The sequence below is a fragment of the Apis dorsata genome, unplaced genomic scaffold, assembly GCF_000469605.1.
Source record: "Apis dorsata unplaced genomic scaffold, Apis dorsata 1.3 scaffold_165, whole genome shotgun sequence".
Lineage (NCBI taxonomy): Eukaryota > Metazoa > Arthropoda > Insecta > Hymenoptera > Apidae > Apis > Apis dorsata.
In genome coordinates this window covers 632,037-646,503 of record NW_006263454.1, presented here as the reverse complement: position 1 = coordinate 646,503, position 14,467 = coordinate 632,037, and the positions used below count along the sequence as shown (strand labels likewise).

Below are 14,467 nucleotides of genomic sequence, written 5' to 3'. Positions count from 1 at the left end.
GTTATTAATTTTTTTTTTTTTTTTTTTGAATTTCGAAATAGATTGAGAAAGGAAGAAGAAGGAGAATGATGGAAAATCATCATTATTCAAAAATTTTCTTACATTCCTTTTTTTTTTATATTTTATAACAAGTAAGTCAAAAACGTGTGTGCTTATTTCTTATAAAATATAACTAATAAATAAACAATGCTGCCATCTGCAGAAGAAACTCGAACACGTCGAAGCAAGAAAATTGCTCACCTATCTCTGGAGTATCTCGTAATTCCTTTCTCGATCTGAGACTGGTGATATTTCTACCAGATGCGTGTCTGTCCACTATACTTAACAATTAACTGCCGACAATCTCGATCGCTTTTTTTCCATCCATGATCCATCTTTAAAACGCGGCGCTGCCCGCTTACCAATTAACTACCGAGTATCTCGATTGCTTCTTTGACGCTTGGTTGCCTCTCACGCTGGAACCAAACGTTTCTTTTGCGAAAATAAAAGTTAAAGGAGAACGTGTGCACAGGGTGTTTCATTTCGCATCGAGATCGTAAGACATCGAGAATTACGAATAAAAACAGAAGGAAAGATTATTTTGAAACGTATTTGAAATATAGCATAGCATAGCAATTAATTGTCCTCGATGAATGATCTCATTTTTCTTTTTTTTTTTTCTATTTTTATTTTTAACGTGATATTTCTGGAAAAAATGATTCTCTGTGTTTGAAACACTCTGTACCTAACAGTCGCAATTAAGCGAATATAACAGTACTTGATGAAAAGAAACAATCGTGACGTCCAGTTTATAATTGCACGTTTCCTCGCATGAACTTAACCATCCGACTAACTCTTGTTTAATAGATGGCAAGCTTTTGGAAAAACACCTTGTACCTTTGATCGATGCACTCGCAAGTTTGGCTATAGTACTGCAATCAACTTTAGAGAGTAAGTACTCTTTTATGTCTCTCGTATTGCTAACATAAAATAAACTCTATGTTGGCATGTATTGTTTTATTTCATAATCAATTAAATTTATTATTATAAGATTGTTTTAAAAGTTCTTTTTATTACTTGCGCGTATAATTTTGATAGATTATTAATTTGGCATTAAAAATTAACCATTTTGCAAATAAGTCATTATTTCAGAGTCATTTTGAAAGAATTCAATCTTGAAAGTTCTAAAGAAATAAAAATCTGATACATAAAATTTTGATAAATATTGAAATATAAATCGTTTCGATCTTTTTGAAAACATAGACAATTTGTGTATAATGAAAAAAAAAAAGAATTTTTAAGATGATTGTCTTAAAACTTCTTTTTCTTTTTAAAAGAAATCAATTTTTTTTTAAAATCCATGTGCACGCGTTTCATAAAACAGCACACATTTACGATTTAAAGATCGCACCGTTGCGCAGCAATGTAGAACAGGTTGCCTGCCTCAGGCGCTCAAGCATTTCCATTCAAATAACATACATACAGGCGCACTTTTCGAAAACGACTCGTAACACAATACAACGTATCCTTTTCCGAAATATACGTTTCATGATTTTTTACGATCGTACATTTACAGTAATTTGTTCTAAAACTTCGTGTCTCTAAGCATTATTTCACTACGTAATCTTGATATACTTTCGTGATCCATAAAACCCATCGTAAAATTAGAATATTACATTAACTAATAATTTTGAAATAAAAAATATTGTTGTAGATAAATAATAGTATTAATGATAGTTTAAATAAAAAATATGCGTGATATAGTTCAATCTAATCAATTAATATTCGATTTAAATATTAATGATCGTTTAAGCGAAAAATATACATAATATATCTTTTTTTTTTCTTTCTCTTTTTTTTTTCGTATTAAACGTAATCGTTCGATAATGAACAATTTAATATTCGAATGAGCTGGCAAGTTATTAACAACAACAAAAAAATCATTTACTTATTTATTTATCTTTTTTTCATTATTACGTTTTTTTTCTTGGTTTTCCTACGAATTTTAATATGTATTTGAAAACAAATCGATGTAGCTATAAAAAAAAAAACAAAGAAACTCATTCGATGCATACAATTTTTTCCAATAAATAAAATAAATCCAATATTAAAATAATTTTTCTTTGTACGGGATAACGTTAATTGAGGAAACTTTATTTTCATTAAATCGCTGAATAATGGAAATGATAGTGGAAATTTACGAATAAAAAACGTAAGATTCGTCGAATAATTGAAAATAGGAAGGGGATATAAGAGATAAAAGCGGGAAAAAAAGAGGAGAATTCGAACATCCTAGACACTTCATCGAAAAAAATCGGGATAAATTCACTCTTTCTCGTGGTCCTTTCGCTAAAAGGGTCTTGATTGGATGTGGAATGACTCGTAATTCGAGAAATTGAACGAAAGGGATAAAAGGGTTCGAATGAAAAGGCGCGATTCGAAGAAAATTTGTAGTCTTTTTAAAAATTATAACAAATTGGTCGCGTTAGTATAATCGGAATTAAATTCAAGGAACGATTATGTGGATTATCTGACAAAATTTTGCGTGTTTCATATTCACATATGATTTATCTTCGTGTCGAAAAACGTACATGTAAAAATCACGATACGTACACTCGTTTACATATCCTTTACGTAAAATGACTTGCCGAAAACATTTTTAGAACTGAATTTCTTTAATGTTATAAAATAATATTTAATTCGAATATGTGTGTATCCATGAGCACATTTAGAATTAAATAGATGATGATAGAAGTATAAACAAGGAATATACGATTAAATGATTCAGAGTTAATTACCGTTAATTTTGTGTCGATTATTGTATTTATCAATATTTGAAATAAATTTTTATGTGATAGAAAAAAAAAGGATAATCGGCATAACTGACACACAATTTGAATAAAATATTTAAAAAATAATTAGAATAATTTATAATTATTCAAAATTATAAAATTATTATGCATATTAAAATAATGATTTATTTGAATGGAAAAACGATTTGTCTTTAATAATTTTTTATTTCAATAGTTATTCCCTGAAGAAATTGTTCAATGTTAAAAATATGAAGTGAAGATTTTATAAAAATATCTATCAATGTTATTTTGAGATTAATATTGAATTTTCTTTTCATTCTTATTCTTTATTAAACATTTTAATTCGTTTCGAGGCGAGAATATGTAAAAATAAAATACGCATTATGAATTATTTAAATATTTCGCTGCACGAAGTTATTGGATCCAATATGCGGATTTCCAACTTGTATAGGCCATAACCTTTCGATATGCATCATTATTTTCGATTCAAATTATTTTTAAGAAAAATTTCAACGTTTATCCCTTTCAATAATAACTACGTTAGTGTTCTTTATATAAATATGAATGAAAAGAAATCACAAGTATCTTGCTATTGTGAAAAAGATCAAAAAAGCTGACCTTCCGTTAATAATAGATAAAAAGATTCAGCTAATATTTCCCCTTCCAATAAATTCTATTTTCTAAAGCATTCATTCGTCATTTCTATTCACACTATATATCAAAGTCTAAGTTCACATATTTGATTGTCACTTATTATCATTTTTTTCTTTTTTTTTTTTTTTTTTATACGTGTTGATATTACATATTACATATTACTATGTAGATATAAAAGCGTAACGATACATATTTATGACCAGAAATTATTTCAACACGAAATTAATCACCTATTGATTTTTAATTCGTTTTAGTTTATCTTATTGATTAATTTTTAAGTAATTTTTTTAATTTTTTAATTCCATACCGGTATCGGTATTTACTTATTAATTTGCACTTGTTAATTAATTTTTTTCCTTTTCTTTTCTTCTTCTTTTTTTTTTTTTTTTTTCCTAAAATGAATCATCCGCGATATCTCGATCGAAGGACTATCTAAAGCGAAACAATGGTGGGTATAACGATCTCGAAACAATAATCTTAAATAGCTTCTTTGTAGGTTACATAAGAAAATGAGTCAACGGGATCGAGAGAAAAAAAATTTACCTTATCTTTATTCCGGAAAAGATCACTCTTTTTGTTCCCTCTCCTACCGATAAAATTAAATACGCGTTGAACATTATTGAGTTTAATTACACATCCGGCCGCGTATTCGTTCGAAGGAAACTTCGTTTCATTGAATTTTTTTCAACCAATCAAATTATTATCTACGTATTATATTTTAAGACTATCGGCTATTCATAACTTGAACTTAAATTGATAACACGATCGAAGAGTTATTTACAATCTTTCCATAAGATTAAGTTAAAAGAAATGATAAAAATAGATGTAAATTAATAATAAATATCGAAATAAAAATAAGATATAAATATTATAATATTCATAGATGTAATATTAAATTGTAATATACTACTTATTACAATTTTAATAATACAATTTTTAATATTTATATAAAATATAATTTTCTATTATATTATAATCCAATTATGAGCATAGTTTCTGCATAGCATAAATATAATACAACTTTTGTAAATTATATTTATTGTTACGTGGAAAATTTATATGTGAATTTCTTTCATTAATATTTATCACGCACAATTTTGTCGATGCATTTGCATACAATGAACCGATTCCTTCCTTCGATTATTACAGTTTACACAATTCGATTAAATAGAACGAAGTTGTACGATTGTTTTTCGTTCCTCCACGAACGTTAAGTTCCCATTTATCGTTCTTAATAAAATTTGACGTCGACGACATCTTTATGCAATTTAATAGATATACATAAATTGTTCTGCATTCTTAGGAATTTTCTTTAATTAAAAATTGCTTAATTTCTTCGTCATTTACTATTTGCATAAATTTTTTTCTTTTAAACTCGTATTGATTGATTTCAAATAATTGATTTCAAATTCGCGAATGAATAATGAATATTTCATATAATGAATATAATGAATAATTCATTATAATTTTTTTCTATCCTATATATCGATGCAATCGTTGATAATAATCATATAATCAAATAAAAAATAAAAAAAAAAACATTTTCCCTTTTCTTCCAATGAATAATTATTTTGTCGAAAATCTTGAATCGTTTAGATTCTTTTAAAGTTTCTTTTAAAGATTTTGAAAAATTTCTAAATCTTTTTTAAATCTCAAAATTCCAGATCCTTCCTTCCTCCTACCGAGAAGCATCTCGAAATTTCAAGCGTGTCCCGTTCTTAATTAAAAATCTTCTGACGCAAGCGTAAGAAAAAAAAAAAAAAAGAAGAAAAAGAAGAAGAAAAAAAACAATCATCAATAATGCAAAATACATCACGTGACAGATCCTCGACCAACCGATGTCTCACGGAAACGACGTCTGTCGATTTTAGAAAATGTAGGTTCCCTCGCAAAAGTATCCCCCACTAAAAGGAAGCCGTACCGAGCGGCGTATGTGGGGTACGTCGGTCGTGTATCAGACTGCTTTGGCAAAGACGCACAGTCGTGAGCGGCGCAGGCCTGCGATTACACAAACACACGGCGATCAGTTTATTCCGCCGGTTGTTTCTTCCACCGATACCACGTTCGTATTTTAAACTCGAAATTTTAAATTCCGGTGAAATACCCGCGAACCATGGTGTTGTGCGAACGATATCCCCGCGTGGTCAGATTCACCGATCGGCCAGATTTACCCCTTTGAAAAGGCCACCACGAATCACGAGTCCAACGAGTGAAAGTGATTAAATAAATATATCTGAAACAACAAGTGTGATCGTTGCATTCGATAATAATAAGTAAGCATCGTGGATTGTAATTGTCATATGTTGTCACGACGAGAGATACACAGAGAGAAAGAGGAAGAGAGAGAGAAAGAGACTCGACGATCGTGGAAGAGGATTTTATTAATTTCATTTTGGAGTAAAAAAAAAAGGGATTAAAATTGGAGGGGGGACAGGATGCGTGTGTTAGTTTTAACTACGTAATTGCAATCGGTCAAGCTAGCTTGCTTGTTAATTGCAATTCCTCGCAACATAAGATATCGAAACGGAAGGCGTAAAGAGGAAAGAAACCGAGCCGATGAATCAATATCTGCTATTTAGCTTTGCCGCGTTCTCTAGGCGGCTTTTAATTACTTCTTTCGCGAGTGAATGGAGGCCCCCCTGCTTTCGTGATGTAAACACCATGTTGTTTCCCTCTGTTCAACCGTGAACAAACAACCTCTCGTCAATCTGGATGGATGCAGTAACCCATATCGTATAAAAAGAATAAAACTTTTTTCACATGTCTTTTTTTTTCTAAATCTAATCTAATCTGAAACGATGTATTTACTTTATTGTGTAGATGATTTATAATTGTTGATATAATTTTTTTTCTGCCATTATAATTTGAGCATTCGAGATGTAACTTTTATATCGTTGATTGTTAATCTAATCGAATCCAAAAAAGTTAAAATCGTGTCTTCGATAATCCAGATACCGATCAATTGATAACGTACAATACAATGTTTCCTTTTTGCTAATTGTAATTTGAGATGTGACAAAAAAAGATTTTTAATTTAATTCTTAATCTAATCTAATGAAGAAAAATTAAAATCGTATCTTAGATATCTTAATAGTCACATATGATATTAATCGACAATAATAGAATTTGTTTTCTTCTTTTTATTTTTTTTTTTGCAATTTTATTTACGTGCTGATTGTTCCATTACAATATCATAGAAGGCATTGACGACGATAGGAAGGCATTGGAAAAACGATAATTGGCTTTGATGAAGAAGAAAAAGTGGGAGAAACGTGACGAAGCCATGTGTCGTCTGTTAGATGATCTTCAACTCGAAATGACTTTAAACATTTTTAATAAAAAAAAAATATTCGCATAATTTTCAATGAATAGTTATATAAAAATAATCTGTGGATAATTTTAATTTTAATTTTATATAATTATGAATAATTTTTACGTTTCAATTATTGAATTTTTTTTCCTTTTTTTTTATCATAATTTTATCTTGGTTATATTTTTTTAAATAATTCTCGTTTTTAAAATTAAAAATAGTAATGCATAAATCAACGTGATTAATTAGTAGTAATTATCTTGATAATGTGTAATAGTAAAAATATAAAATGTTTCTAACTGTGTCTCGTGCCAGTTGGTAAAAAAAAATTGATAATGATTTCACGTAGCGGTTCGATTAACTGCAAGACATACAATTAAAATTATTCGTGATGCAATATATTAAATTTTTTTTATTGTATTTGTACTTTTTCATATTATTTTTTTTATTTTCTATTTTTCTTTTATATTCTTTTTTCCCCTTAAATTATCATTATTATTATTATTAAATTATTTAAATCGATTAAATTTCGAATCTCTATCATGAACACGCGTAATTACAGTTTTCATAGTGTTAAAACATTTTTTTTCGGTGTTTCAAAATCAGTTTCACAATTACAATAAGGAGAAAAAGTAAGAATAATCGGTGACGACAATCGGTAATGATAGCAGATATAATCTGGTGACAGTATACAGTGTAAAAAAATTATCGTCACGAGCAAGAAATTTCAAAGTTCAGAGAATCGTCGTCAAACAACTATTCAAATGAGGGTTTAAAGGCCGTTCTCGTTGGCGCGATTCTACCTTCGGCATTTTACGGACAAGTTCGTGCGTTTCCGTGCACGTGTTTGCGCACATGCGCACTCAGTTGTTTCGCGCAATAAAGCGTGTATGCACAGCTGTGTGGATTATTTTCAATTATGCGAATTTGGCAAAGATATATCGAATTATTTTCAACGATTTTTAATTTTCCTGTTAAAAAAAATATATGTATATATATATTACTATGAATGTCGTTGAAGGAAAAAAGGAAGAGACTCGTTATTATTAACGATATAACGAGCGCATTAAATCGCCGGATCGAAAGCGTGATTATCGCCGGGAAAAGTTAAAACGAATCACTTGAGATGGGATATGCGAAGAGATCTTTCATGAACCGAATTCACCGTGTAATTTTTTCCTCAATAATCGGAAATTACCAATGGTTACGAACCACAACAATGCACAGCCTGACGAGTTTTCGAAGACTCTTCCGGTATTAACCGAACATGAGAAAACGAGAAAGTTATAGCTGACAGGAAATAACTGTGGAATATGAAAGAAATATTCTTCTTAAGACGATCATCGAGGTTTTCTCTCTGTGTATCTAAAAGTGTTAAAAAAAAAAAAGAGTCTTACGCAACGAGAATAATTAATAAAAGAAATTGGAAAAAATAATGATGTAAATGTTTTTTACACTATTTTTTCTTTGTAGATCGTGATTGATTTGTTTAATGAATGTATTTATCGGATCGTGAATCGAAGAAATTGGATGAAAATTGTGTTGTCTATGATGATAAAAGAGTTTTAGAGAGAACGAAAATGTGAACAAACCGTTTAATAGCTTATCAGATACGATGTGAAACGCGTGATAAATGTTGCTGGAACTCACTGCGGATATGCTAACAATAATAGGCGGCCTAGTTGTCGTCTATATTATCTACTTGCTGTTCATCAAAAAGGAAAATGGTAAATATTATCAATTTTTAATTTATTTTCAACAATTTTCAAAAAAAAAGGATCAGACATTTCTAAACTTTTTTTTATACTCTTACAAGTATTTACTTCCAAAAATACAATTTGAAAAATGTTTAGGAAAAAGTTCTGTCAAGCCCGTTTTTTTAAAATTTTTTTGTGAAACTTATAATCCACAAATTAGATAGATTATAAAATAACGATCTAGATTGCACTCGTGAAAGTATCATCGGCACAGTATTCGTCACGGTTATTGTAAATTGTCATCAGCAAGCTGTTCAACCGTCCCTGGCACGGTTCCTCGATTGCGCGTAATAATCTGTCATGAGAAGATCCCCCGTTACCTCTATTTCTTGTTTTACAATTTCGTACGACATTCTGTAATATTATTTCACGGTGTTTCGCAAAGGAATAAACCGAGGAAAATTGTCTTTCACCGCATTTCGAGATGTAAACTGTCGTCTAGATAATTCCATTATTGTTTCTTTTATTTAATTCTACAATTTCTGGTCATCATCTTAATCATCTTTAATATTCTTCTATTAAAAAATTTTATCAATTATTCAACTTCCTCTCTCTTTTCAAAATTCATTTATTATTATTACTTATTATTATAATCATTTATTGTTGTTCTTTATAACAAATCTAACAATCCCAATACACAAAATGAAATAAAAATCAATAAAAATAATTTGATTCAAAACAAATTAAGAAGTAATGAATAAAATATTTATAAAAGTTATCAACAGTTATCTTTGAGATGATTGAAGTAATTGAATATAAATAAATATAAAAAATAACTTAAAAATTACTTCTTAAAAATATTAATTTTGAAACTTTTTTTCCATATATAATTTTCAGTAAGAGATAAGATATATACATAATCGTTCACTAAAATTAAATATTTGATTTATAATATAGTGTTAAAAAGTGAAATCTTTGTATAACAATTCATGATGATTAATTATATCTAAATTACACATTATCGATGTTTTTAAATACAGATAACACAGTTCGCGAAAAGAAAAGAAAGAAAGAAAAAAAAAGAAAAAAATTCCATATGATTTCTTACGCGTAACAATCGTCACCGTTATTGTCACCGATTCGATTATTCGATTATGATCGATTCGAAGGAACAACGTCGCGGCTATCATCACGATAACACATCGTTGCATTTTCAATAGGGTCATTCGGATTATCGCGAATCATTAGCCAATACGAATCATACGATTCTTTCGTATATAATTTTCTCTTTTTAAATTAAATATAGTTTTTCCTTTCTTATCCTGCATTTTTATCTACCAATTCGTATTTACGTAATGGCATATAATTTCGTTCAGTTCACGAGGTTGAACGTGATTCAGATTTAAAAAAAAAAAAAAATTCTTGGCGAACGAAATTTCTTTCCATTGGAATGTTCGTGATAAGAAAGATCGAAGAATATTTTTGGTAAATAAATTTGGAAAGACAAATAAGAAAAAAATTTGATAAGATACATTTAAAAGAGACTTACTTATTTTTCTGTTCGCGTTATTTTTTCACTCTTTTTCTTTTAACTGGATTATAATTTCAAATCAAGAAGAGGAAATTTATGCAAATTTTTTCCCCCTTTTATTCTCGAACGAGTAATTATAAAGAGGCATGTGAAATTAATTTCTCCGATCATTGAAATTTTTTCCTTGTTATTATTAGACTATCAAAGTTTCATTACTTTCGTGCAATCGAATTGCAACACGTTTGTACACCATTTACGTCATTTTCTTTATCAGTTAAGAAACAGGCTTATCATTCCAAGAAAGCAGCTATATGGTAATCTTTTTTAAATGAATGTAAATGATTATAATCCGTATCTCTTTTTCGCGTATCGTGCGATTGTTGATTTCGAAATATTAATTGGACTGTAATTTCCAATTCAATGTCCAAAGTCCAACAACTCTGAGCTCCTCTTCGATCCTCGAATTAATAATAATTGTCAAAATTCCTCCAAGTTGTTAACTTGGAACTTTGACAAAATTAATATAAAAACTTCGTTCTTTAATAATTTGATACGAGGAACCGATAAATGCCACGATTCCACGAAATATTAAGTATTAAATTAATCATCGTGAAGGAATCGCGATTTCATTAATTTTTAGAATATTTTTTTCTACAGATTATCGCATCGAATTTATTTTACTTATTTATATTCACGAAGTAGTTGTTATCTTTATAATTTATATCACCATCAACGTTCAATAATTCTCTGCTCAAGCTTCCGCGGAATATTAATTAAATTAAGCAGAAATCGTAGAGGTTGATTTCCTCTTCGATCGGCCATCACGTTACAATACGTTGAACATTATTCGATACAAGAAGAGAAACCTTTTTTTTTTTTCCACAGCGATTATACACCTTTACAGAGACGATAATCGCTATAATTCCGTTACGTGAGTAACGTTTCACTGTAGCATGCATTCGATTTCGCCGATTGTCGCGATTTCGTTTTAGAAATGAAGCGTCTCGCGCCGGGCGGAACACGGTCGCCCGTTCCCTTTCGAAATTCACCCGCTGATATTCAGCGATTAGAAAGTTCGGAAAAACGAGCGGAGCGGCCGTTAATAATGGCCAACGTTTCGCAAAACGGTGGAGATAGTTGTAATCGATCATAAGGCACGATCATCCTTGAGCCTCGATTCTTTTACGTGCATTCTATTACGCTTTGCTGATTGTTTGCGTCAGTTTATGAATATATATTGCATTCATTAAAAGAGGGAATGAAGAAAAATACTCGAAGGTCGTTGAAGGAAACGTTGATTAAACTGACGGATTCAGAGAGGATAGAGTTTTTTTTTTTTTTTTTTTTTTTTTTTTGTGGAAATTCATCGACGATGATATTTGCATTAACGTATACGCTTCACAATATACGCTTTGATTGATGATAAATTGTATAAATTTATTATTCATGTGGATCGAAAGATATACATTGCGAAAATTATAAAAAATGTAAATCAGGAATGGAAGCTAATTTGATTTGATTCTTCAGGTTTCTTCGGGTGACGTGAATTTCCCGTGATACTTGAAAGCAGGAAAATAGAGAAAGGAGAGAGAAGAGGGAAAAATTCTTGAAAGAAATCTTGAGAAAAGATTCGTGTTAAAGAAATATCTCTTTGCAAACACTTTTTCCTTGAAATAATTTCTTCATTCTGTTTCCACAGTGAGTCGATAGTATTCCCAGGTTACGATACGATGTGGGAAATCGAGGAGGATCGGATTAATCGAAAGGCAAAATTCCGAGTAGGGGATGATCGATGAACAAAGATTGTCGAAATGATAGATAGAAATAAATGTACGCGACCTTCACCTTCTGGCGAGAGATCAGGGTTAGAAAGCCCATCGACCAACGGCGATACATACGTGTCAGTTCACGAGAGAACGTCTTCGAGCAAATTCGATGCAAATCAGTTAAACTTAGACTTTAAACGGATGTTAATAAACACATAAATGGAATTTAAATGGAATCGTGCGTCAATCATGAAACAATGAACGACCTCGGTTGTGCAATTAATTTTTCTATCGCACGTGGAAGAATATTTTAAAACCAATTTAAAAAAGAGAAGCGCGTGCTCCGAAATCTGTGGAAAATTATTATACACAAAGACGAAAAAAAAATTATCCTATAAGAAATATTCTTCGAATCGAAGATTTATATATTTTCATTTCTCTTTCCCACGGAATTTTTTCGTGTTCTTCAATTACAAACAAGATATCGTTTATGGTCAAACCTTATGATGTCTTTGTAGTAGACATCCTTAACCCTTTTACAGAGAGATAAGCAGTCAGAAATAGTTTTACGAACATTATATTTTAAATGTTACGACTACCACAACTATTAAAATTTATTGGCAATAAAATATTGAAAGTATGTTACTCTCAGTGTCGGACACGTTGGAATATTACGAAAATCTTAATGATAAGAGAATAATTATTTTCTAAGTTATTATTTTTACAATTCTTCGTTTTATTTTATTACACCGCCAAAGTATTAAGACATCAAGGCATAAAATTGTCATTTTTTAAAACTCTAACCTAAGAAAAATTTATTATCGCGTCCTTCGGAATCGTTTTTCGAACAAAAGTTTAGAAGAAGAAGAAGAAAAAAAAAAAATCAATGACCGGCAACGAAGGAACGAGGTAAATCAGTCAAACGAAATTTCTCCACAAGAGTTCTTCGAAGTATATACTTCAATCTCCCCCTTGAATCTGTCAACATAACAAACTTTGCCCATTAACTTGGTCAAATATCTATCTCGGACAGAGATGAGCAATATCCGTCCTCCACGGTAAACATCCTCTGCCATCTCTCCTCTCCCTGTACCAAGTTTCCCGCGAAAAGAGTTCACCAGGTCGTCGAATTTCTCCCGATAGAGCAGAGGCGAAAGAAGGAATGAGGAATTGCTGACAAGGCCGCGAGAGCCGGTGAAATTACCTTGAAGCGTCGTCGAGACGCGGCCAAACGAGATGCTCATCGCCTCGATTACCATTACCGATACCAGTGCCGATGAAAGTACGACATCGAATACGCCGCTTTTCCTCCTCTCCCTTCCACTCGTTAACCCTTTCGCGTCGTTTATTTCCTTTTCAAAGAGATTTCCCCTCTCGAAATCTTCTTCTAAAGCTAGCCTTCTAGTTCTTCTTTAAGATCATACAGAATTACGTTATACATTATACATCGATATTTATTTAGGGAGGAGTGGATTGATGGATGAATGATCGAACAATCTTTATATGATTCTCGGTTTCGGAGTCGGGAAAGGAGAGTTTCAATCGAATTATTGAATTATTGATCCATGGTTGACCGAGTTTTTTTTTTTGCAACTCGAAAAGATTAATCGATATAATGGACAAAAATTTTTTCTGAAGTCTATTGTTCACGGAATGAATTCAGATATGAATTTTGCGGGATAAATAAAAAAAAAATTGCACGCCTCGCCACGAAAATTTGCAAGAAAAGAAGATTCCAAAAATTGGGAAATTTCTTCGCTTCGATATGCTGCGTGTGTACATCTGCCATTAAAATTCGTCTCGCGTTGACACAAATTTCGTGCATTTTACGAGAATATTTCCTTGGACAATTCGTCTCACTTTCGCATTTAGATACTCCAGTGTAAAAAAAAGAAATAAATAAATTCCACGGTGTATCCGTAAAAAGAAAAATTTGCTCACACGTTGGTACAAATTTTCAGACAAATCTGGCACGGATGTGGGAACGACGGCGCAGGCGCTTCGCGACATCGTGGAACGTGTCGTCGAGGAGGCGAAGAGACTGCCGGGCCTCGGAAGTTGCGACGGAAGGATTCAGGAGGAGAGGAACGGTGTGGAGAACAGTTACGAGGAGGTGCTCGCCACCACGATCCTCAACAAGGTTATAGAAAAATATATTCGTTTCCCGGAGGCTGGATCCCTCGGGGAGGGGGCGTCTCTCTCCCTCGAGAGGCTCGGGCTCCGGTTCACGGAATTCGTGGAATTCGCTCGAGAATTCCGAGCGAGAGGATAAAATCGATGAGCGAACGATGGATTTTCTAGGTCATCGAGAAATACCAAAAGAAAGAGGTGGACGGCAATAGCAACGTTCTCCCTGGGAAGATCGTGCCTGCGAAATATGCATCGAGTACGTTTTCCGATCCTGTAACATCGATTGGAATCGGAGAATTTTTCAAAAGTATCGAGAATTAAATTTTATATTGAAAATCCTATCTTTTCAATCAACGTGATCGATTAAATTAAAACCCTTAACCATACAGATATATCTTATCATGCAAATGAGGGGTATGATGCGAATCATACTATTCGAAAAGTAGAAAAAAATGCATAAATAGATAAGAATTAATATTACATCGTTATAATTATAATGTTGATGCATTATAATCGATCGAACTTTGATGAATCTCAAAGATTTTCTCTCGTGTAAATTTTAAAGCGAGAGAGAAGTTTGAACGACA

At 31.4% G+C, this 14,467-nt stretch overlaps 1 protein-coding gene across 10 annotated transcripts in view; it reads left to right on the top strand.

Moving 5' to 3' along the window:
• The window catches only part of LOC102673723 (putative leucine-rich repeat-containing protein DDB_G0290503), a 65,034-nt gene that overhangs the window by 23,384 nt on the left and 27,183 nt on the right, over window positions 1-14,467 (top strand). For 8 of the 10 annotated variants that reach the window (XM_031509621.1, XM_031509624.1, XM_031509619.1 and 5 more), the window contains exons 5-7: window positions 847-930; window positions 13,712-13,890; window positions 14,052-14,136. In XM_031509621.1, the coding sequence (XP_031365481.1) occupies window positions 847-930; window positions 13,712-13,890; window positions 14,052-14,136 (348 nt within the window). Of the gene's footprint in view, window positions 1-846; window positions 931-8,231; window positions 8,484-13,711; window positions 13,891-14,051; window positions 14,137-14,467 lie in introns of those variants that run through there. The other 2 variants (XM_031509628.1, XM_031509622.1) reach the window with 2 other exon arrangements.